The following is a 25,239-nucleotide window of genomic DNA, read 5'->3' on the forward strand; positions in this document are numbered from 1 at the left end:
TGTTATATTTGTTATTACTCAAAATAATTATATTTAGTTCTTATTTTATTTACTACTACTGCATAATATCTCTCATGTAGTCAAACTATTGCACAAAAAAAAAAAAATCTTGCATGAAGCAGAGGTGCATATCATCCTGAAGGTGATGACCAGCTGAATGTACATTATACTGCCTATTACATGGCTACTTACCAAAAAATAAATTGACATGAAATATTGATTTAAGTTGTAATTATTTTATTATACGATTATGAGAGAGTGCGGGGTTATACAATACAAAGTGTAGGAAATCAGTTGTTGGGTTAAGACAACAGTGAATTATGCAATTTATATATCCCAAATGCAATAATGTGAACAGCTCACTAGAGGGTAAAAGTGTGTTATTTGAACATGACAGTGGAATAGTGGACATCCTCTCTTTCTGTGGTGTCTGTGTCGGCTGTAGGGATTGAAGATGCATCTTTTGTTTTAAAACTAATGCTGGAATATTGAATGTCTTGATTGTCGGCATCTGGTTTCTGCGTGAGGTTGGAGGATGCAGTGTTATCGTGCACTGAGTCATACTGGTGGGGGAAACACAATAATAAATAATTATGAAAAGTTAACTTTTTAAATAAATGTGTGTAAAACTAAATTTAGTGTCAGCCTTTCTCACCAGCACCTCCTCCTTTTCAACCCTGTGGGTTTTAGACAAGGCACACCTTCTCCTCCTTAAAGAAACACAACCATTTACAGTATATAGTACACAGTGGGGTCCACATTTAATAAAAATTGTTTAAAAATGTTTACTTAGATCTGCACAGTATCACACTTCATCTTATGAGTGGTATTTTACTGCTTAAGGCAAGACACGTCAGGCAAAAACATTGTTGTTTTTTTACTGGTCAATTTTGAGATTTTGGGTTATTTGTCTTCAATAACATGTATTTTTTCAGACTTGTGCTGAAAAAAAGTCAAAAATACACATTTAGGTCTCTATTTTACTACACTTTGTCTGTTTGAGTGTGCAGATTTCGCCTAAATTCATCAAAAGTTGGCGTTCTAAATCCTCCCGCTGCTCCGCGATCGCTGTCTGTACCCCATCATCACATATACCGTTAGGAAGCTCTCTCTCTCCTTTGCAATGCTGTCGGATCCAAATATGGTCATTTCCTGTCTATCAGCAACCAATCATGAAAGTAAAACAGGTGATTTAACTCGAAATGCGCAATCTCATTGGCTGACGCCAATTTCTGACAACGCGATTCGTTCAGAATCGTCACGTGACACGCTCTGACATTTCCGCGGTAGTTCAAAATGTCGAAAGATATGCGTGTAAAATTATCTCAGAGAAGCCAAAAACAGTTGTCATTAGCTAGAAGACACAAGGGATTACCAACAAAGACAAAAGATGATGAAATGAAACAATTTTTTTCATGAGAGCCGCACGGATAGGACAAAGTCAGTAGGAGAGCCATACGTCGTCCTTTCAGTTTCGGTTCTCAATCGATCAAGTGTTTACATGTTCTCTCGATAAACCACCTCTTTCAATCCGATCGAAATTATTTGTAATAGAGCTGACACTTTGAGTTTGTAATGGGTTATGTTATAGCCCTTATTTTTAATGTTTATAGTGACTGGCTGCATGATATCGCCATATTTTTTACAGCCATGCAAGCCACAAATTAAAGCTTGGCGGGCCGCATGAGGCTCGCGAGCCGCGCAATGAGTAACCCTGACATAGTGCGTCGATGCGTTACGAACAAGCTGTAACATTTTGAACACATCTAAATGTAAGTCAAAAAGACACATTACATTTCAAAGCACTTAAAACCCACGAGCCAAATCCTGAAAACAGTCCCCTCAGTCAGCTGATGGTGAAGCTAACCAACCAGGCTCCCTTCAGCACTGGTTCAAAACAACTCAACAGAACAAAACTAATTATGAATCATTCAAAATATCACTATTTAGAACATTGGAGAAAGCAAACAAAGTAGACTAAATTGTTATTTGACAGAGTATCTGCACACTGTCAGAGAAGAAGAGACGGATCCTGACTAAATACAGGCTCAGTAACCACCAACTGGGTCAGACAGAGATGCACTTCCTCCTCCACTAGGAAAAAGTATCTTCACTAAGTGATTTACACTTTGGACAAATAGCCAAAAGAATAAAACTTCCCAAAGTTAGCACCAGAAAAGAAGCTGGAAGTTCTCGGGTACAGCAGCTCCACTGACAGCTAAATATCTATCTGCCTGAGGGACTGTGATATACCGGTATTTCGTTTTTCCATTCCACCTGTGATGGACTGTTGACAGTGTTGGGGGTAACGAGTTACAAAGTAACGGATTACAGTAACGATATTACTTTTTTGGGTAACGAAATAAAGTAACGCATTACACTAAAAATATCGGTAACTACACTACTTTACTAGACTATAGGAACGCGTTTTCCTGCGTTACCCAATTCGTGTTTGCCTGCGTGTAAAGCTCTGATCTGTTTGTGCTGCGTGCATGTCTGTCTGTGTGTGTGTGTGTGTGTGTGTGTGTGTGTGTGCGCGCGCGGCACCGTTGTCATAGAGATCGATTTGAGTGACGTAGCTGCTGGTGCGAAGGGGAGCGGGAAATGGAGACGGAGGAGACGGACAGGGGGTTTCGGCCAGTGGCAATATTCACATTTCTTTCAGTTTATTGCTCGAAAGGACCAAAATATTCGCGTGAAATGCACTTTATATGCTCAGGCAGCAAGTACTGGCCATCGGGGCTACCGGGAGATTCCCAGTGGGCTGACGTGCCTTTTGGGTCGACATCTCAAATTTTTTTTTTTTTTTTTTTTAACGGACCATAAAACTCGTACATCGGCGGCCCATTCGTTTTGCTTAATTGGCGGCGCTGGGTTAAGTAAGTGCGTGCCGGTGTAATGCATTAGTTAAAAAAAGTATTCGTCAGTTTTTTTTTTTTCCTGATAGCTGACCGGCCCATGAAACACCTTGGCCCATTGGATCTTTTCTTGATTGACACTGGGCTGGTCCAATCACATCTTTAAACACCTCCCCCTTTGGGCTTTGAGCGAGCGTGCAGTGTGTCAGTGTGTATCTGTCAAAATAGTCTGAGAGATGGAGAAGAAACGCAAGGAATGTGCAGAGAAAATTAGCGTGAAAAATAGACACAGACCCTTCAAGCAGACACTGTAAACTGTGTCAAAATGTTTTCTGCAGCAGCAGGACCTTCATCAGCTCCCGTGGCTGATGATGAGGATCAGGACAGACATGAGAAAGTGTAGAGCCTGCGGTAAGCAGAACTAACAGTTACTTTCAAAACACTTCTTAGGCTATCCCATACACAAAATAAATACATTTTAAATATATTTTCAGAGTATATTTTGGAATATATGCAAATATTTGAAATTGGCCCAATAAATATATTTCACACCATATTATATCACATCATATATTTTTGTTATATTTCAGAATATATTTCAATGTACTTTTTTTCTGTATGGGTCCCCAAAAGTGTCAAAATATATGTGGCATATATTCCAAATACATTGAAATATATTCTGAAATATAACAAAAATATATGATGTTAAGTGTGAAATATATTTATTGGGCCAATTTCAAATATTTGCATATATTCCAAAATATACTCTGAAAATATATTTCAAATATATTTATTTTGTGTATGGGATGTCATGAGTGTAGGAACCCATTACCCAGTAACACATTATTTCCACATCTGCATAGTTGACGATTACCGGAATTTACTATAAATTTAATGAGACGCGTTTGTAAACCATGTTTTCCATCAAAATAAAAGATCATGTGCTTATATCTCTTTCAAGTATAGAAATTAGTACAAAACTAATTATGAAAGTTTCCTTTATTTTTCAGTGCATTTGTTTTACAATATATGCATATTAGTGTGCTATTATTATTATGGCCAAAATGCCAGGGCCGATTTTTTTTTGTCCCAGTCCAGCCCTGATTATGTGTCTACCACCGCAGACATTTGTCCTTTATCCTGTTGTCTGTGGATTTTACAGTGAGGCATATTTCTTTGTGCAGACATGGATATTGTTCTTTCATATGGTTTTACATGCCATTTTGTATAGGCTACATTTATAAACACTATGCGGACAGGCTAAGTGATGATAGGGCTATGATTTTTGTCCGTATCTACAGGGTAAATTAAGAAATGGGAAAGTAAAGTAATAAGTAGTGAAGTTACTTTTCAAATGCAGTAACTAGTAAAGTAATCTCATTACAATTTACAGAAGTAACTAGTAACTAGTAACTAATTACTTTTTTTGAGTAACTACCCCAACACTGACTGTTGATGTGTTGTTTTGGATGTTATGATCAGTGATGGATGAAGCAATAATGAGTTTTGGATGTTAAACAGTGTGATACATGGATTTTACTTGGACCTAAAGCATATTTTGTCTGTAATTCATGGCTTTCAATAGAAATTAGTGGAATTTTGCCATACAAATCTTTAAAGGCCGTTTTCTCAAAATGAGTTTTTTCTTACAGTCCTAGTGACGATTTTCCACTTCTGTAGCACCTACGTACACCAAACTTTACAGTCGTATTCCTAACTATATTGTGAAGGTTTGTTCAGAGGGATTTGTTGATATATCATTCTTGGCCTGATTTATATTACATTTTATGCCTAAAAATAGGGCAGAATTTCTCCTATTCATCTGAGTAATCAACTGGTAAAGTTTGATGGTGATATCTGTAAGTTAACAATTTTACCCTATTCACCTGTAGTGTCTCGCCTTAAAGTAAAGTGACAAAAACAAAGTCTTCTTTTAAACATCTAAAACGCTTTATATTGTGGTCCTTTTTTATATTTTACAAAATGTATAAGTGGTCTTTGTCTGCTTTAAGTAAAGTAATACAAGTTAAGTCTTCTTTTAAACAGCCATGAGATATCATGAAGTGGTTATAAGACATTTGTTTTGAACATTTTTGTAGTTACTTCCAGTTTCCAGTGAGCTTAAAGGGACAGTTCACCCAAAAAATAAAAATGATGTAAACAATTATTCACCCCCACCCATTGACTTCCATAGTATTTTTCCTACTATGGCTGTTTGATTACCAACTTTCTTTAATGTCTTCGTTTGTGTAACAGAAGAAAGAAACAACAACATGGTTTGGAACAACATGAGGGTGAGTAAATAATGACAGAATTTTCATCTTTGGGTGAACTATCCCTTTAAACTAGGTCAAAATGAAATGAACATTAACCTCATAGGAAAAACACAAATATAAAAAAAGAACCAGTGAACCACTGAAAGTGCCAGGAACCACCCCTAACACATTCTTGGCCGCCTGACATTAGAAAATAGAACTTACATGAATGTGGTTAACCAGACTGTAAAATAACATATTTTTGTGCACTTTTGTGCACCTTCAAGACAAGAAAGAAAATAACCAATAAGCTGGACATAAAATAAATAAATAAATAAAACAGTTAGCTTCATACACTTTAAGGGCCCTATTTTAACGATCTGAAACGCAAGTATCAAACGCGAAACGCAAGTAACTTTGTGGGCGGATCTCGGACGCTGTTGCTATTATACCGGCGGGATAAATGACTCTTGCGCCTGACGCAAATCTAAAATGGGTTGGTCTGAAGTAGCTACATTACTCATAGGTGTGGTTTGGGCGTAACGTGAAATTAACCAATCAGAGCATCATCTCACATTCCTTTTAAAAGCAGGTGCGCTTGTTCAATGGCGGATTGCTATTATAACGCCGGATTTGCCAGGCGCACGCCAGGTGCGGTTCACAGCCGAGGAGACCGACGTTCTCGTCAGGGCCGTAAAATACAGAGAAGTGACATTTTATGGCAATGGCTGCATCTGTGTAGATGAGAGAAGCAAAGTGTATGTGCGTTGTGCACACGCTACATTATGGCCAAGGGTGCGCCCTTAAAATAGTCTGAATGCGTCACTGAAAACGCGCCACTGACTTTAGGCTAGGTTTTTCCTGGTCTGTGGCGGAATTGTTTTCTGGAACTGCAAAATAGCACCAGGGAACGTTTGCACCGGAACATGCCTCCTCTTTTCGCTGAACCGCCCCCGGGAGCACAAGTTCATTCCCTAATTTACCGACGTGCGTCTGTGGAGGGAAAAGTCCGCTCTGCGTCGGGTGCAAAAGAGGAATGATACATGCGTCGGTGTACAAAGTCAATCGCTGGGTGCAAGATAGGGCCCTAACACTCCTAAATATCAATTGAAAATGTTTGTTCAAAAGGGAATGACCTTCTGATTTCAAGTTTCTTTTTGCATACTGTATGTGGTGGGACATATAGAGTTTTGTTTTTAATTAATTAATGCTTGTGGGTCATGTCGTGTCCAATTATATTCCGCGAGGGAGTGTATAAAAGGGGATTCGGATGCACCGTTTGTGTGTGTGGTCACCGCATGTGCGTCATTGCCAGGGACCGCCCATTCCGGTTTGTTGTATCCCTTCTGCTTGAGGTATGTGTTTGGCTAACTAATTAGCACATAGATTTGTGACTTTATGTAACAGTCATTTGGTTTATAGCATTATGGCCGATGGTTCGTTGCTGGGGGTTGTTGGCGGCGGCTATTCATATGCCCCTCCTGCATCCCCGTGCTTTGTGACATGGTGGTATCCTTCTGCGTGTGCGTGACGTGGATGTGCGACTGGTTATGAAATGAAGGTACGTGAAACTACCACTATTGTGCAGCGCTCATTTTTTATACCGCAAGTATGCTTATGTTGAACTTTTAGGAGGAATAGACCGAACGAAACCGTAGCCAAGGCGACATCTATTGTATATATCTATACCCGCCCGCGCTCTCAGATCACTTGGACGTGGCTGAGTTCAAGAGGTAAAAACGATATAAAAACTGTTCGTTTTCTCACACAAACCGCTCGTTTCGTGTCTTAGGCCATCAATGTGTACTTACGATGGGGAATTGTTTAATTTGGACGACAGGGAATTGTTTTAATTTGGACTCTGTGCATGCTGTTTGAGACAAGTGACCATCAACCTGCATTATATGACTGACAGACAAGAACGGTTTGACCTAAAAATATCAAAATTGAAACTACTGCGGAAAAAAAGACACCTACATCTTGGATGCCCTTGAGGTAAGCTAAAACATACCAAAAATTAATTTCAAAGTGAACTATCCCTTTAATGATATCTTATGGCTGTTTAAAAGAAGACTTAACTTTTGTTACTTTACTTAAAGCAGACAAAGACCACTTAGAAATATTATGACCACATTATAATGCTTTTTAGATGTTTAAAAGAAAAAAAAAACTTTTTTTGTCACTTTACTTTAAGCAGTAAAAGAGCACTCATAAGATGAAGGGTGATACTGTGCAGATCTAAGTAAACAATGTCAAGATATGAGACTTATGAAAGTAAAAGATAGGATATAGAATCCATTATAACTTAAGTGGACAAAATTACATTCATTGTGTGTTATAAATTATCATACTCGATAGTTATAACCACAAATAGGTAAGTATTATTACTGTTGTTACGATTATTTATGAAATGATACACCACACACTATAAGGTTGTTTTTCAGGCATTATGTGTGTATTATAATGCATAAAGAATACACTTATGATGCAATATAAATGCAGGCTTCATCTGGGGTTATAATGCATTGTACTCTTAAAAGTTATAACCACAAATAGGTAAGTATTATAATGTATTTTACCTGTTGTTATGATTATTTATAAGATGATACAACATATTATAAGGTTGTTATAATGCATGTATTATTAACCATTAGGAATACCCTTATACAGTAATGCATTATAAATACTTTATAGAAAGTGTTACCGATTATATTTATTTATTATCAAATGGCATGAAATTATTTTACAATTTGAGTCAACATTTTAAAAAGATTTAATTTCATTTGTGACTAAATAGTGCAGAATCTTATCTATTTACTTAGCTTATAATTTTATGTTTTATGTTTTTCAAAATCCTAGAACTTAAAATAAAATGTACTGACCTATACCACAGGACTCCTAGAGTCAACGCAAGAGTCAAAAACACACACAGTGCGACTGCAGTGTTTCGTAGTGCTGTGCTCTCCTCTTGGTCTGTGAGCAGAAATTAATCCTATCAGAAACACTCAGACTGCTACAATCATCTCAGACTAAAGCACATGTATCATGAGAGATGTGTCACCTTCTACTACAGCACAGGAATACTCTTGAAGCTCTTCATTGCTGACTGAGTCCAGGTACAGCTTGTTGGCTTTAGTGAATCCATCCGTTCCCTGCCGTCCGTTCTTGTACCAGATGTAAGTATGTTTGTTGTTCAGAGTGCATTTAGTTGAACAGCTTAATATCACTTCTTGTCCCTCTGATATAATGTTCGGGCTGCTTATCACCTGCGTATCTGAAAAACAGAGTTGAAGTATTTCAAGTTGGGCTTAACATTGATTTTGACATAGAAAACAAAACCTCTATAAAATGGAGTATTCTTGATGGCAGTAAATTGTCTGTGAATCTTCTAATTAAAATGTTATCAAATCCTTCATGATCAGTTACCTGTAACAGTAAGAATGACTCCAGGTGATCCAGAGTATTTTCCTTCTGTCCTGTCGGTGATGATCCTGAATTTATATTCTCCAGAGTCGATCATCTTGAGCTCTTTGATTCTCAGTGTGTTTCCCTCATACTCCACACGACCAGCGAACTGATGCTCCTCACGCAGATCCGTGTAGTGACCAGGCTGACCGGAATGCCAGAATGTTTTATTTACAGTATAACCAGAGGGATGTGAGTATGTGCTGGAAATATCTACTGTTGAGCCCATCAAAGCACAGACTCTTCTAGAGGAGTAAGACACATCCCAGCAGCCACTCTTAGAAATACCTGAAAGAGACACAGATTAACATGCAAAACTCACACTTACTTTAAAACGTTTAAATATACACATGGATGAACAAACAGTCCCATCATTTTGTGTATTACTCGACACTCACACACAGAAGAGGAGGGATGTTTACGGTTACTATCAATAGAACAGGAATATCTGACAGCATTTGTGCTGGGTGACACAAGCATGTCGCGAGACCCTGTATATGTGAAATACTCTCCATCCTTCATCCAATAATACCAATCTCCAGAGGTGCAGGAAGAGTCACAGGTCAGTTTTACTCTCTGATCTCTCGGGTCTGTAGTTGCAGGATTAGTTCTCACTTGCAGCTCTGAATTAAAATAAAAAATAAGAAAAATTGCATCACATGACAAATGAAAACAGATGAAGTGACCAGAATCTAGACTCAGTTTCACCTGTGACTGTTAGATTGACGGCGGCTGAGCTGAGACGTTTAACTCCATCCTTCATGATGAACATGAGCTGATATTCTCCAGAGTCTCTCTCTCTCAGGTCTGATATTGTGAGTGTTAAATAGCTGTATGAGAACTCCTGCTTCACCCGTCCTGAGTAGTCCGAGTCTAAAGTCAAATCTTCAGGTTCATCATTCTTTCTCCAGTTTGAACTCTGTTTCCGGCTGAACCAGAACACAGTTTTGATGTTGCTGTCGTAGTAAGAGCACCACAGTGTCTCCTGAAACCCCTTCACTGCACAAATATTCTCTTTACTACAGGACACAGAGAGGCGGTCCAATGTTAAGAAGCCTGAACAAGAAAACATTTCATTACTGAGATGAAGTTTACATACAGACAGAGGAGAGATCCAGTCCAGACTCTGCTGCTCTCACACACACCCAACCATGATGATGATGATCAATTTAGTTCAAATTTAAATATGGTCAAAAATTCATTTTAAACTTATCTATACACCCACTCCAATTTTAAATACAGAGACAGAAAAAAGACCTATTCAGACTGACATTCAGTGACAGTCCTACTGGACATTAAGTTTATTCATCTTAACGGAAGTGATCTTAAAATTTAAACTGTGAAAGCGATATAATGATCAACATATCAACAATCACTTTTGGAACATGTGAAAGATAATTAGAGCCACATTAAAACATGACAGAGGAGAGTAAGACAATAATTGTCAAACCTGTATTGTGCAGCAGCAGCAGGATCAGAGGTAAGAGTCTGGAGTTCATGTTCTTCACTTTCTGTACATTCAGATGTTCAGTGAAACACACAGAGCTGCTCGTCCTGAGAAAAAGAAAACACTCACTGAGTTTGACTGAGTTTGACTTTACAGTCAGATTCATCAATACAGTAACACACTTCAGAAAGTCATGCTTAAAATGACATTTTAATGTAATGTTTAAATGCAACAAAAGATTAGATTTACCTACATTAAATGTTGCTGTTGTTCTCTGGTGTTGTAGTTTCTACTGTCTGTTTTAGAAGCTGTGCAGACTCTGCTGATCTTATTTCCTTCCCTTTTCTCACTAACACACAAATTAAGAAGAAAAAAAGGAGATGCTTACACTTCAGAAAATGTTCACTATCAAACTCAACTCAGGAAGTCAGTTTTAGCCTTTATGTTACATGATCTGTTAATAATCAGTTTAAATTAATTAAACCTTGAGTTTAGTTATTTTCTATTTTTAAGTAATATTAAATAAAAATCTAAATAGAAAAAAAAGTTTAAATATTAAATATTGCAGATCTGCATAAATTAAAGGTAAATATTACTTGATCATTTTTTCTGAAATAACATTGTGAATCATAAGTTTAAGGTAACACACATTTATAGATTCATTAAAATGTTATTATCAGATGGCCTTTTAATTTTTTATTGCCACAGGATTATGGGAAATCAGACACGGAGAAGGATAGGGGAGACCGGGGACAGTTGCAACACTTTTTGCATTTCTCTCAATTACTCAGAGACTATTTGGACTAGACCAACCAAATTTGTATATATTAAACTTGCATCTGTCTGCTAATTACCCATACCATTTAAAGATGATTATGTATGACATATCGTTCACAGTATTTATTTGAATGGAAGAAGTCAGATGTTGCAACTGACCCCGACCCAGGGGACAGTTGCAACACAACCCAGGGACGGTTGCAACATGTTAAAAATACCTTAAATTTCATTAATTAACTTAAGCTTTTTGTCTCAATGAGCAAAGAATTCTGAAAATATTAACTGTTTTAGGCCTACTGTAATATTATAGTATTATTTATTTCAATAATATTATTGTAGCCTATTATTTATTTATTTAGTCATATTTATCAAATAACAGTTATTGAGTTTTGTCTGTTCATGTGTAGAACATAGGCCTAATTACAGATGCTACTCAATCTCTCCATATTTCAGTGTCAGACAGGAAGAATTTAACAATTTGCAATGCAACAAACTTTTATTAAACATGCAATTTATAACTTGTTCCAACCGTCCCCGACCCTATCAGCTATGACAGAACATCATACGCCTGCAAGACACACTGACTTTGACACATGCTAACCATGTCACTTAGTAGTCAACAAAACAACAATTCAAACTATGTAAGTTTTGATTAAATCATACAAAATTTCAGGACAGTATGACAAAAATATATCTCATGAAAAAATTTACTTTCATACCTCCAAAACAAGTTTTGTTCAATAAATACATCAGCAGATGATGAATATGTCTACTGTCTTCTTGGTGGGTGGAGGGTCTAACTGTGGTTGTGCAGTATGAGTGTCATCACTCTAGCTTGTTTCTGATTGGAGAAAAATGACATGTTGCAACCATCCCCTGTTGCAACTGTCCCCGGTCTCCCCTACATTTGCTGCCTTCAATAACCAACAGCATGAATCTTAGAAGAATGTTATTGTATGATGTTTTTTTTTTTTTTTTTTTTTTTTTGGGCCTACAGTAAATTAAAAAAGCTAAAGGTCGATAAACACAAAAACTCAAGTTCAAAAGAGATGAAAATTTAAAGGGATAGTTCACCCAAAAATGGAAATTCTGTCATAGTTTACTGACCCTCACCTCACCAAATCTGTATAAGTTTCTTTCTTCTGTTGAACACAAAAGAAGATATTTTGAAGAATGTTGGTATCAAACAATTGATGGACCCCATTGACTTCCACAGTAGGAAAAAAATAAGTAAATCATTGCCAGAAACTGTATGTAGCTACCAATATTCTTTAAAATATCTTATTTTGTGTTCAAGAAAGAAACTCATACAGTTTTGGAACAATGTGAGGGTGAGTAAATGATGACAAAATTGCAGGTGGAGTTCAAAACAAGACCTTTAATGACCAAATGCTTTACACACTGACTGCACCACATTCAGCTTGCTGCCAATATATATACACTCACCGACCATTTTATTAGGTACACCTGTTTTTTAATGCAAATATCTATTCAGCCAATCACATAACAGCAACTCAATAGATTTAGTCATTTAGGCTGGTCAAGACGATCTGTTGAAGTTCAAACTGAGCATCAGAATTGGAAAGAAAGGTGATTTTAGTGACTTTGAATGTGGCACTGTCATTGGTTCCAGACATGCTGGTCTGAGTATTTCAGAAACTGCTGATCTACTGGGATTTTCATGCACAACTATCTTTAGGGTTTACAGAGAATGGTCTGAAAAAGAGAAAATATCCAGTTCTGTGATCAAACGAAAAGGCCATGTTGATGCCAGAGGTCAGAGGAGAATGGCCAGACTGGTTCCAGCTGATGAAAAGGCAACAGTAACTTAAATAACCAAAGTTGGACAATAGAAGATTGGAAAAAAGTTGTCTGGTTTGATGAGTCTCAATTTCTGCAGTGACGTTTAGATGGCATTTGACAAACAACATGAAAGCATGATCCATCCTGCCTTGTCTCAAGGGTTCAGGCTGCTTCTGGTTTAATGGTCTGAGGGATATTTTCTTGGCACACTTTGAGCCTCTTAGTACCAATCGAGCATCGTTTAAACGCGGCAGTCTACCTGAGTATTGTTTTTGACCATGACAATGAGTTCACTAAACTCAAATGACCTCCACAGTCTCTCCAGATCTCAGTCCAATAGAGCACTTTTGGGATGTGAAGGAACAGGATGGCGCCGCGGATGGCTGCCTCGGTGTGGAGCTCTCCAGTTATTGTGTTGTTTTTGTTGGTTTGTTCTGCGTTTAGTCATTCTTTTCCTATCAGTTTCACCAAAGACGAACTACTGGACATTAGGAAACACACACCAGACAACTTTTTTACAGATTTTGATTACTCAGACGTTTTACTGGACATTCTCGTCGGAGGGGCAGCGGTGTTGTTCAAACGCGCGGTCAGACGCAAACGCGGGAAGCGCGCTGGCGCGCTGGTTAAACTCCGCGAGCGCGGCCTCCGTACTGCACTCCCCAGTATTCATCTTGCGAATCTCCGATCTCTTCCTAACAAAATGGACGAACTTCTTCTCCTCACCCGCACTAACAAGGATTTTTTAAACTCCGCTGCTCTGTGCTTCACTGAAACCTGGCTGAGTGAAGCCATACCGGACAACGCACTACATCTGCCGGGCTTTCAGCTGTTCCGAGCGGATCGCATCGCGGAACTAACGGGGAAAACGAGAGGTGGTGGATTGTGTTTCTACATTAACGAAAGTTGGTGTTCAGATGTAACAACACTGAAGAAGATGTGCTCTCCTAATTTAGAGGCACATTTCATAAACTGTAAACCTTTCTACTCGCCGCGGGAGTTTTCCTCATTCATTCTCGCGAATGTTTACATTCCTCCAGACGCGTGTGTGAGCGCGGCGATACAACAGCTGGCTGAACATATGGCTGAAATGGAACAAAGGTACCCAGACTCTCTTTTAATCATTCTTGGGGATTTTAACAAAGCAAATCTCTCCCGTGAACTGCCAAAATACAGACAGCATGTTACATGTCCTACCAGAGACAGTAATATATTGGACCACTGTTACACCACGATAAAGAATGCGTATCACTCCGTCCCACGGGCAGCTTTGGGGCTCTCTGATCATTGTTTGGTTCATCTTATACCGACCTACAGGCAGAAACTGAAATCAGCTAAACCTGTAATAAGGACTGTAAAAAGATGGACCAACGAAGCAGAGCAGGATCTACAGGCCTGCTTCGATTGCACTGATTGGACTGTTTTTGAAGCTGCAGCCACCGATCTGGATGAGCTCACAGATACTGTAACATCATATATCAGTTTCTGTGAGGATACATGCATTCCTACCAGGACATTCTTATCATTCACTAATGATAAACCATGGTTTACTGGGAAACTCAAACAGCTTCGTCATGCCAAAGAGGATGCTTACAGAAGTGGGGATAAAATCTTGTATAACCAGGCCAGAAACAGACTGACAAAGGAGATCAGAGTTGCTAAAAGAAGCTACTCTGAAAAGCTGAAAAACCAGTTTTCAGCCAACGACCCGGCATCAGTCTGGAGAGGCCTGAGGAACATCACCAACTACAAATCACCATCCCCCCGATCTGTGGAGAATCAACAACTGGCTGACACTCTCAATGCATTCTATTGCAGGTTTGAGAAGCCCAGACTCACACCTCACACCCGCTCTGATGTGCACTTCACACATCCACCATCACCTCCTGCAACCCCTCTCCTCCCCCCTTCTGCCATCCAACCTGAGCTTAAGGTCTGTGTGGAGGACGTGAGCCGAGTCTTCAAAAAACAGAAGACTAGGAAAGCTTCAGGCCCAGACGGCATCTCATCTGCTTGTCTAAAAGCCTGCGCTGACCAACTGGCCCCAGTCTTCACGCAGATCTTCAACAGATCATTGGAGCAGTGTGAAGTTCCCTGCTGCTTCAAACGCTCCACTATCATTCCGGTTCCCAAAAAACCTAAAATCACTGGACTTAATGACTACAGACCTGTCGCTCTCACGTCTGTGGTCATGAAGTCGTTTGAAAGACTGGTGTTGGCCTATCTGAAGGACATCACTGGACCCCTTCTGGATCCCTTTCAGTTTGCTTACAGAGCAAACAGGTCTGTGGATGATGCAGTCAACATGGGACTGCACTATATCCTGCAACATCTTGACAGACCTGGGACTTATGCACGGATCTTATTTGTGGACTTCAGTTCGGCCTTCAATACCATCATCCCTGATCTTCTCACAGCCAAACTGACTCAGCTCTCCATGCCATCCTCAATCTGTCAGTGGATCTCCAGCTTCCTGACAGACCGGCAGCAGCGAGTGAGACTGGGGAAGCTCACATCCAGGACCCTCACCATCAGCACTGGCGCCCCCCAAGGGTGCGTTCTCTCCCCACTGCTCTTCTCGCTGTACACTAATGACTGCACTTCTAAAGACCCCTCTGTCAAGCTCCTGAAATTTGCAGACGACACCACCGTCATCGGTCTCATCCAAAATGGTGACGAGTCTGCTTACAGACTGGGGGTTGAACAGCTGGCTGTCTGGTGCAGCTATAACAACCTTGAGCTGAACACGCTCAAAACAGTGGAGATGATTGTGGATTTCAGGAGAAAATCCCCAGCACTCCCCCCTCTCACCATCATGAACAGCACTGTGGAAGCAGTGGAGTCATTCAGGTTCCTGGGCTCTACCATCTCTCAGGACCTGAAGTGGGCAAATCACATTGACTCCATTGTGAAAAAGGCCCAGCAGAGACTGTACTTCCTTCGCCAGCTGAAGAAGTTCAATCTGCCACAGGAGCTGCTGATCCAGTTCTACTCAGCCGTCATTGAGTCTGTTTTAAGCACTTCCATCACTGTCTGGTTTGGTTCAGCTACCAAATCGGACATCAGGAGACTACAACGGACAGTCCGGACAGCAGAGAGGATTATTGGTGCCCCCCTGCCAACCCTCCAGGACCTGTACTCTTCCAGAGTGAGGAAGAGAGCAGGTAAAATCATCACAGACTCCACTCACCCTGGACACCCCCTGTTTGAACTGTTACCGTCAGGACGGCGACACAGATCACTGGCCACAAGAACATCCAGGCACAGGAACAGTTTCTTTCCACAGGCCATTTCCCTTCGGAACACTTAACATGCCCCCCAAGGCATATGCCTGCAAGTGCAATACTCCCACTGTCTAGTGCAATATTCTCTTAACTCAGGTGATATTTATATTTATATTATTCATACTACTCAAAATACTGTAAATATGTTCATAATCTGTAACATGCACTAGACTCCCACTGTCTAGTGTAATATTCTCTAACTCAGGTGATATTTATATTTATATTATTCATACTTCTCAAAATACTGTAAATATGTTCATAATCTGTAAATGTTTATTCAGACTAAACCCAACTGTGACCCCTTTTTTTTACTTTTTATACTATTTTATTTTATTTTATTTTTTTATATATTTTATTCTTAGAATTTGTATTACTATGTTTCTTGTTGTATTTGTATTTGTATATGTGCACTGGAAGCTTCAGTACCAAGAAAAATTCCTTGTGGGTGCAAGCACACTTGGCAATAAAGCTCTTTCTGATTCTGATTCTGATTCTGATTCTGAACAGGAGATTCGCATCATGGATGTGCAGCCGACAAATCTGCAGCAACTGCGTGATGCTATCATGTCAATATGGAAGGGTAGCACACAACAGCTCCAAAAAGATATTTATTTCCTGTTCTCACCACAGGCGACGTTTCGAGCCCAGTGGCTCTTTATCAGACAATGCACACATGCACTGATAAACCCTTATACACCACATAACTAATATCAATATGGACCAAAATCTCTGAGGAATATTTCCAGCACCTTGTTGAATCTACACCATGAAGTATTAAGGCAGTTCTGAAGGCAAAAGGGGGTCCAACCTGCCAAGGTGTCCCTAATAAAGTGGCCGGTGAGAGTTTATACATACACACTGATAATGTGATACAAGCAATGTAGCCCGACTACGCCACCCAATTAAAGAGCTGGGACTCTATTAAAGTAACCTTATCTTTTACTTGCAAGTTATTTTAGTTTGGTGGGAGCAACACAACAGAATTACCCAAACAACAGTTTCAATGTAAAAATATATTTATTACAATCTCTGATTACAAGGATAAAAGGAAAAGGGCGCGCCGTGCACTCACGCACTCTCTCACTCAAATTTAAAAGCTGGACATCGGGAAAAAAAACACATTCACAAATCCACTGGAAGTCCGTAGTTAGGCACCCACAGTCCATAAGCGTTTCCTCTAACGCAAGTCCGTCTCGCACCAAGCAGCGGCGTCTACACAGCAGGCCACCTGTCAATCACTCGTGCGCATCAACACAACAAACACAAACAGAAAAGAAAGAGCCGCCAGTATCTCCACAGTAGATAAACAGCATAAACACCACACTAGAAAAGCTATCAATCGTGCAATACTCAATTAGATCACTGCAATTCGTGAATAGTTATGAGGGTGGTATGACAGTAGACAGACTAGAACTCCTCAATTTAGGTGAGACAGAGCTTAACTTCAGGCGAGGCAAGGCACACAACTTAACACAGGGCGTCACTCACCAATAAACTGGGAACAGACGAATCAAATTCCAAGTATTGTTAGACAGTGCTCCACAACACCACCAGCCCAAGACAGACGAAGCAGAGCTCCGGGCAGCACAGCGGAGAACAACAGCGATCTGTAGCGCAGCAGAGGCGACAGCAGTCCAGCGCAGATAAGAACGGAAGCAATCCCAGCGCAGCAGAGAAAAGACGAAGATACCAGCAGCCACCGGATTATCAGCAGGACCGTCACTCAACAGAACTTCAGCTTGAACATGAGCAGACAATAATCCATGCAACAGTCGGAGCAGTGAAATAAAACAATCGCGACTACCGTCCAGTAGGGATGGCTGACGTGAAACAGTCGTTCCGAAGCTTTGCGAGATCCCCACTGGCGGAGCTAGGGGGTGGCCAGGGGTGGCCGTGGCCACCCTTGGTCTAAGCTTGGCCACCCCTTTGGCAACCCCTCTCACAACTGCTGTTTCTGTCTCTTTTTTTATTGACAAAAATTGCGTTTTTTAAAACGCTGAACCGTCTCTTCAAGACCACATAAAAACGTGAGACTTTTCAGACGCACACTCCAACTTCACCTCAGCGCCAGGCGCAAGTCAAACGAGTGCGGAAATGTGCAAGTGCCGAATGAGCTTCAGAAGAACATCAGACAGTGATATGCACATAGTAAATATAGAGTCAATCTTTCTCAACTGGTGGGTTGCAAGACCGTTTTGAGTAAGTCGAATAGTGTGCAGTCAACAACAAATGCAATTCTCTTTTTTTCTGATGCTACTTCTATTTTAGAAGATGTGTGTGAAAGCTTGTGACACTTATGTCAGATGCTGAGAAAAGGGCGTTGTCCTTATTCAGTTGGCTATCTTCGGTAAGATGACGAGATGTTGTCAGGCCAAATGTCAGTAAAACTACCTAACTTTTCTGTCATACGGCTGACAGCCGTTGTATTGTGCTTGCGGTACGCACATCACGCGCAAATGCGGCGTGCTGTAGCCGTAGTTGTCGTCAATTAACTGATTGAATCAAAAAGGCGATTAAAGCTGTCAAAACTGCATGCATGTATTTGTTATATATGCGTCACATGTGTCTGGATTAAAATATTCTGCTATGTGAGATCACAATATAAGGCACAAACTGATATGTCATGTTTTAATGTCCAAATAAACGTGAGCACTGTGCATTTGTACTAGACGATAGGCATTCATTTTGCGTTAATTTGTAAAGGACAAACAAAAATGGATAATTTTTAAATCCATAAAATAACTAATTTTACATTCTGGCTACATTACATTATGAAAAAGATAACATTTTACATTATGTGCTGTTGACTTCCGCCTTGTTCACATTCTTGCACATGGTATGGTATGATAGAACTGTTGCAATTATTTATTTTGACAACAAATATAGAAAGTTAAACTTTTTTTTGACAAACTCAGAATTGGTTGAAGAGTTCATTGATTATATAAAACGCATTGAAGGTTGAATAATCTTTGGACTACAGTAGTTATCTGCATGTTATCTCATCCATGATGAAGATGCAACAATGTAGAACAAGCTATTGGAGATTTTGAGAACCAGAACCAAGCTAACTGAGCAAGTTGAACTTTAGCTATAGTGTGTGCCCTTTTATTACTATTTAATTAATTTTAATATGAGGTGGTGGGTAATAATAATAAAAAAAATTCACTCAGTATTCCATGATTCCCAATTCACTACTATCTCAATTACAATTAAGTACAGATTAACTTTATTCAGTTGTGTAGGCACTAAAACAGTCCAATACATTATCAAATTATTTTTTATGATAAAATAATTAAGATTTCTGTGCCACCCCAGACTGGTTGCTGGCCCTTGCCTGGCCACCTCTATGAAAAAATCCTGGCTCCGCCACTGGAGATCCCGAAGCGCAGATGTTTCGAAACACTGATCCGAAGCGTGATTCAAAACACCCATGTCACGTGACTATGGCCAAACGAAGCCTCGAAGTGTTTCACTAAGTGTTTCATCAAGTGTGGTCCGCCGAATCAGCGTTTGATTGACACGGTCGGGAACAGACCACACAATCGCACATCTGTATAAAAGTGAAATCAACGCATATTGACCTCGTGGGTTTTTGTGAGAGGAGTTTGATTTTGAGATTTTTGGTGATATAGTGACATAGTGCGATTTTATTAGTTATAGGCTATTTAGGCTTACATTTAAATTTACACAACACATTGACTGATAGGCTAGAGACAGACAGAGTATACATATAGTGACACATTAATAGATACATAGATATAAATATATAGCAAGCTAGATTAATAGATAGATACATATATAGATTATAGATACATATAAATACATAGATAGATTATAGATAGATATATATACATAGATAGATTATATCTAGATACATATCTAGGTACATATCTAGACACATAGATAGATTCATATGATAGATAGATTTGGATAGATAGATAAAATGGAGGCTCCCCAGAGATGCCGTAGCCTACATCTGTGGTGTGGGAGCATTTCCGTTTAGAAATCCCAAATAAAGAGATATGTGTGTATTGTGATCGGCAGATAGCCTACTGCAACAATACATCATCCATGATGCGCCATTTGAGGAGAATTAGAAATTTGCGTATTTGCCCAGATCCACTAACTTACTGGAAAGAGAGAGCAGTGATCTTTCCTCATTTGTATGTCCTAGCTAAAAAAATATCTTTGCATGCCAGCAACAAGAGTCCCTTGTGAGAGGATTTTTTCAAAGGCTGGAGAAATTATCTGTAAAAAAAGAAGTAGGCTAAGTCCTTCCACAGCAGAGAAATTAATATTTTTTAATAAAAATCTCTAAAAAAGTGAGACATTGTGGCTTGATTTCTTTTATTAATATTCATTTTCCAGGACCAAAATAACATTATGCACAGTGAGGAGCCAACAGGTTACAAGCTTCACATATTAGAAAAATACAATAATAAAAAAACAATTTTTTTTTAATGGCTCGTCAAGGTTGTTTCAGATCAACACCTGCAAGTGACCACTAGGTGTCACCGTTGAGACAGGTGTCGGATTGATTCGAAGCCTCGAAACAATATGGCCCATTTGGTTCAACTGTTTCATTGCTTCACGAAGCCTCGATCTGCCCACCACTACAAATAAGTCCAGCCCACATGAGAAAATAAGTAATTGTCACGCCTTGATTTGGTTTTGTTTCATGTTCTTGTTTCATGTCTGTCATGTGATCCCCTGTTTTAGTCATGTGATCCTGCCATGTGTACTGTGCTGTCATGCTGTCATTGGTACATTGTTTTATTGTGCACAGGTGACCCTTGTCTAGTCATCAGTGTAGTGTATTTAAGCACTCATGTTTACCATGTGTCTTTGTCAAGTATTGTTTTACTGTAACCTCTGTTGGTCCATGTCCATGTCCATGTCTCATGATCACGTTTTGTAAATAAACTGCACTTGGGTTCTCTACAAACTTGCCTTTGGTTGACTACTTTACAGTAAATGCAAAGAGTTACTTTTTCAGGGAGTAATTCAATATTGTAATGCAGTACTTTTAAATTCCACAACACAGTCGTTATAGAATAAAATATTTTTGTTTATTGAAAGCACTTCTTACACTGTAACGGATTTCTGTAATTTGAACAGTATTTTACTGTAATATGTACAGTAAGATACTGTAAAATATGTATACAGTATGTTACTGTAAACAGCAAAGGATTATGGGAAAATATAGGGTCACTACTGTAATTCTTCACTACTGTAAATCAATTTACAGTAGTGAACTTGCCCGCGAAAAACTGACCAATGGCAAGAGGGATTTCTTTTCAAGTGTTTTTTTGAGGGGTGAAGTGGCAGTTAATGCACGGACAAAAGATCATGTAACTCACCAAAAAGGTTAGTATATAATTTCTATTTTATGTAAAATAAACATTTTCAAATGTTTTTACTTATGTTAACAGCAAACTAACATGATGTATCGTTTTGTTCTCGTCTGAATGGTTTTAGTGTCTTTTTTTCCTGACTGTCGTCAGAATGTTTTTTTTGGTGCCTTTATTACTGTCTTTTTTCCTGACTGTCGGCCGGGTCGCTGTCACGGTGATAATATTAACTGGTGAGTAAGTTAAGTTCACCTATATTAGCCGAAATATTCTTTAGTTAAAACTATAAAAAATAATGGTTGTTTGTGTGTTCCTCTGCCTCTTTAACGCAAGTTAGCTCATCAGGCGGGCGGAGTCGACGGTAACGTTAACCGAGCTAACAGCGAACTCAACGTGAAATACTGAGGTAAAGTGAGATAGACGAAACCCTTGTTAAAGTGCGGGTTTTAAACAATATTTTCACGTAGGCCTATATGATTTATTTTCAGGTTTGTGATCTGGATAATGCCATCTGCAACGATGGAGTGTGTTGGAGCCTTTTCATTGTGATAACATCAACTGGTATGTAACGTTATGGTCAACTTCACCTAAATTAGCCGAAGTAAACTTATTAAACAGAGAAGCCTAATAACTTTGCTATGTTCTGTCTCCTCTTTTACAACTTTTTGGCAGATGTACAGCGTAAATACTGAGTAAAACTTAGTTAAAGGGATAACGTAGTACACCTTAAACAGAAAATTATGTATGTCATCATTTACTCGCCCACAACGTGTTCTAAACCTGCATGAAGTTCTTTCGTCTGAACATTTATGTAAAATAAGATATTATTAAGATATAAAATAAGATATTTTGAATAATGTTGGTAAATAGTGGCTGGTCCGCATGGACTTCTATAATAGAAAAAATACTTTGGATGTCAATGGGGACCAGTAACTGTTTGGTTGCTCATGTTCTTTAAAATATCTTCTTTTGTATACAGCACATTAAATAATTTAATGGAAGTTATGAACAAGTTGAGGGTGAGTAAATGGTGACAGAATTTACAATTTTGAGTAAACTAACCCTTTATCCAACACCATTGTTAATTTCATCTTTTGTTTTATTTTCAAGTTTGTGGTCTGAATTATGTCGTCTGAAATGTCGGAGGTGTATTTTGGAGTCTTTTTTGTGATTGCCTTCGTAATGGTGATAACATCTACAGGTGAGTAAGATGACATCAACTAAATTAGCTGAAGTATGCATTAGTTAAGCAGGCAAACATGTTCTTTTCTGTTCTTTATTTTGAATTTGCAGCGGCCATTCCCTCCGGACTGTACATCACTGCTGACGCTCTCCACTAATACACAGAACGGGTTGACGTTGGAGGAGGAAGAGGAGAAGGAGGAGGAAAGGGTTAGCAATATACCATTATCAATATAGCAAAGTTTTGCTAACTAATATTTTTAATGTTGTTTAATTGATTAAAAACTATAAACACCATACAACATTATATCTTACCTCATCTTCACCCCACATGTTATTGTTGTTAGTAATAAGTTCTGTTATTGTATTTTAGTTTTTTTTTCTGTAAACTATAACACTAAAAGGCTGCTGTGACTTTATCTGTTTCAGGAGAGTCTGTTCTCAAAGCAAAAACATGGATGCTGACAATGAAGGGCAGAATCATCATCCAGTTACAACTGCTAACAGACGACTCTTCAGCATTAGCTGTCTATTTTGTCGAATGCAGAATCAGGTAAACCAATATATATATATATATATATATATATATATATATATATATATATATTTTTTTTTTTTACATTACATTACATTTACATGCATGCATTTGGAAGTCACTTTTATCCAAAGCAACTTACATTGTATTAAGTTTAATTTAAATTATCCATTCCCTGGAAATCTAAGCTACAGGAATATTGAAAAAGAATGAAGCTTTAATGATTTTAATGTAATGTATTATGGGGTAATACCATCCCTGTAGGTTAGGGGTGGAAATTGGCAAAAATTTGATGATTCGATAGTATTGCGATATTTGGGCCACAATTCAATATTATTGCGCTTCCTAACATTGCGATACAGCAAGTATTGCGATTCGATTCTGCGATATATTGGGATTCATGTCCCCCATATTATTCAAAGACATTACAAAAAATAAGACTGCTCAACTCACTACAAATGTCACATTAAATCTGTGAACATCTTCTACACATTTACTGGAGGCTAGTGCAAAAACTTTGTCCTTGAACATTCAGGACACAGGACCTTATTACAGAACGTAATTATATGAACGCGTCACCACCGCATTAGCACCAAAAACATGGAGATTTTATTTTAGAGAATAATTACACAACCTATTCGATATACTATAATTCTATAATTAAATAAACTAATCGAATATCCAAAAATTGTGACTCATCCCTGCATTTAATACCTTGTTTTTTTCCCAAAATCTTCACTTACGTCTCGATTTTCGAAGGGGATTATAAACGTTTCTTCCTTGGTTCGCTTTTATTTAGGCCTATTACATTCACATTCTTTACTGTGGTAAAGTAGAAAAACGTTGTAGGACAGATAGCCTACATTTTTACTTGCACGTCAGATTCATTTCAACACAGTTTTTGCTTGTTATTAGACATGTACGGCGCGTCAAGTTTATTTGATTTTTAGTTTCGCTCTCTTTGGCAGCGCAATTTCAAACATAGCTTAAATGTCTTGCCCTTGTGGAAGATTAAATTCACTTTTCATACCTTTTACAACAAGTAGAAAACATGAAGATATCAGAAAATAGATCGATGGTCTCTTTCCTCCTCGTGTCATCCCTCTCAAAGCACAGAGCGGTATGGCTTCATGTGGAATCACGTGTCTTTGTGTGGAAGTATTAAACGAAAGTTTTTTTTTTTTATATATAGATTTAACTTTTCTATTATGTAAGTTTCTAATATTTACTGATATGTATTTGAATGCTTTACAGGCTTTGTGTTGCTTCTTTGATGGAATTGCTCAAATAAAGACTTTTTTGCTCGAATAAACTACATTTTTTTATTTCAATTTTCATAATAACCCCCCAACCACTGCAGGTAGTTGGTCCATTACCACCGCAGTGATAAAAAAAACTGCCACCGTCACAGCCTTATAACCTATATTGGAATAATTTGCGCTACTGTATCAATATAATTGCGTGCGCAAAATATCGCGACACTGAACAGAATCGATTTTTCCCCCACCACTACTGTAGGTGGATTCAGAATCAGATGTAGTGCTTTTATTAACGCCAAAGTACATGCAGCATCAAGTTTGAGGGTTAGGGAAAATTCTGCCAACACCGGTCTGAAAAAATTATATATTTTTTCCCTGCTTGTGTTTGCAGGTTCATTCTGAGAGTCAACCCTGATGGCACCAAACACCAAAGGCACAGATCAGATGGAAATCTGGAAAGGTCCAAAGAAAAGCATCAGCCTGAAACCCTCAGTGTTTCTCATCAGAGAGGTTGTCAACTTTGACTGGCAAAATTACTGAAATGTAACAACACAACACTGACTTTGACTGTATTTTATTGTTTTAAGGCCTGTTTTGCTTTTCAGTGTGTGTACGTTTTTGACATGCTACAGATATAAATGGTCACCAGGAGATTAATTCTATGGACTTTGGAGATGTTGCCTTTTTTTTTCTTCAGTTAGTGGCTCCTAAAGGTCAAGATTTGTAATTTGTACTTCTAAAACAAAATGTTCAACGATTAAAAAGAATATTATAAGGACAAATGTTTGTGAGTTATTGTGATTTTTTGGGGGGTGGGGTAAACATAAATTAAAAAAAGAAAATTTAAATGAAAAAAACAAACAAAAAACAATACTAATACTGTAAATGAAAATACGGTAATAATACTGTAAATGCAAGTACAGTAAATGATACAGTATACTGTAAGTAAAAATACAGTAATAATACTGTAAATGCAATTACAGTAAATGGTACAGTATACTCAGGGTTTCCGCGGAGTCATAA

The 25,239-nt window shown here is 38.5% G+C and overlaps 2 protein-coding genes across 2 annotated transcripts in view; one reads left to right on the forward strand and one right to left on the reverse strand.

Annotated features, from left to right (window-relative positions):
- The window catches only part of dzank1 (double zinc ribbon and ankyrin repeat domains 1), a 232,988-nt gene that overhangs the window by 53,578 nt on the left and 154,171 nt on the right, over positions 1-25,239 (forward strand). The window lies entirely within an intron of this gene.
- LOC309476698 (uncharacterized protein) lies at positions 64-17,729 on the reverse strand. The gene is made up of 10 exons (XM_082139854.1): positions 17,378-17,729; positions 10,279-10,374; positions 10,029-10,132; positions 9,287-9,634; positions 8,977-9,201; positions 8,540-8,866; positions 8,175-8,387; positions 7,996-8,086; positions 656-710; positions 64-563 (listed from the first exon to the last, which is right to left on the reverse strand). Coding segments are annotated over exons 2-10 (1,548 nt in total). The 5' UTR covers positions 10,281-10,374; positions 17,378-17,729; the 3' UTR covers positions 64-380.

Source organism: Leuciscus leuciscus, assembly GCF_965113295.1.
Source record: "Leuciscus leuciscus genome assembly, chromosome: 15".
Lineage (NCBI taxonomy): Eukaryota > Metazoa > Chordata > Actinopteri > Cypriniformes > Leuciscidae > Leuciscus > Leuciscus leuciscus.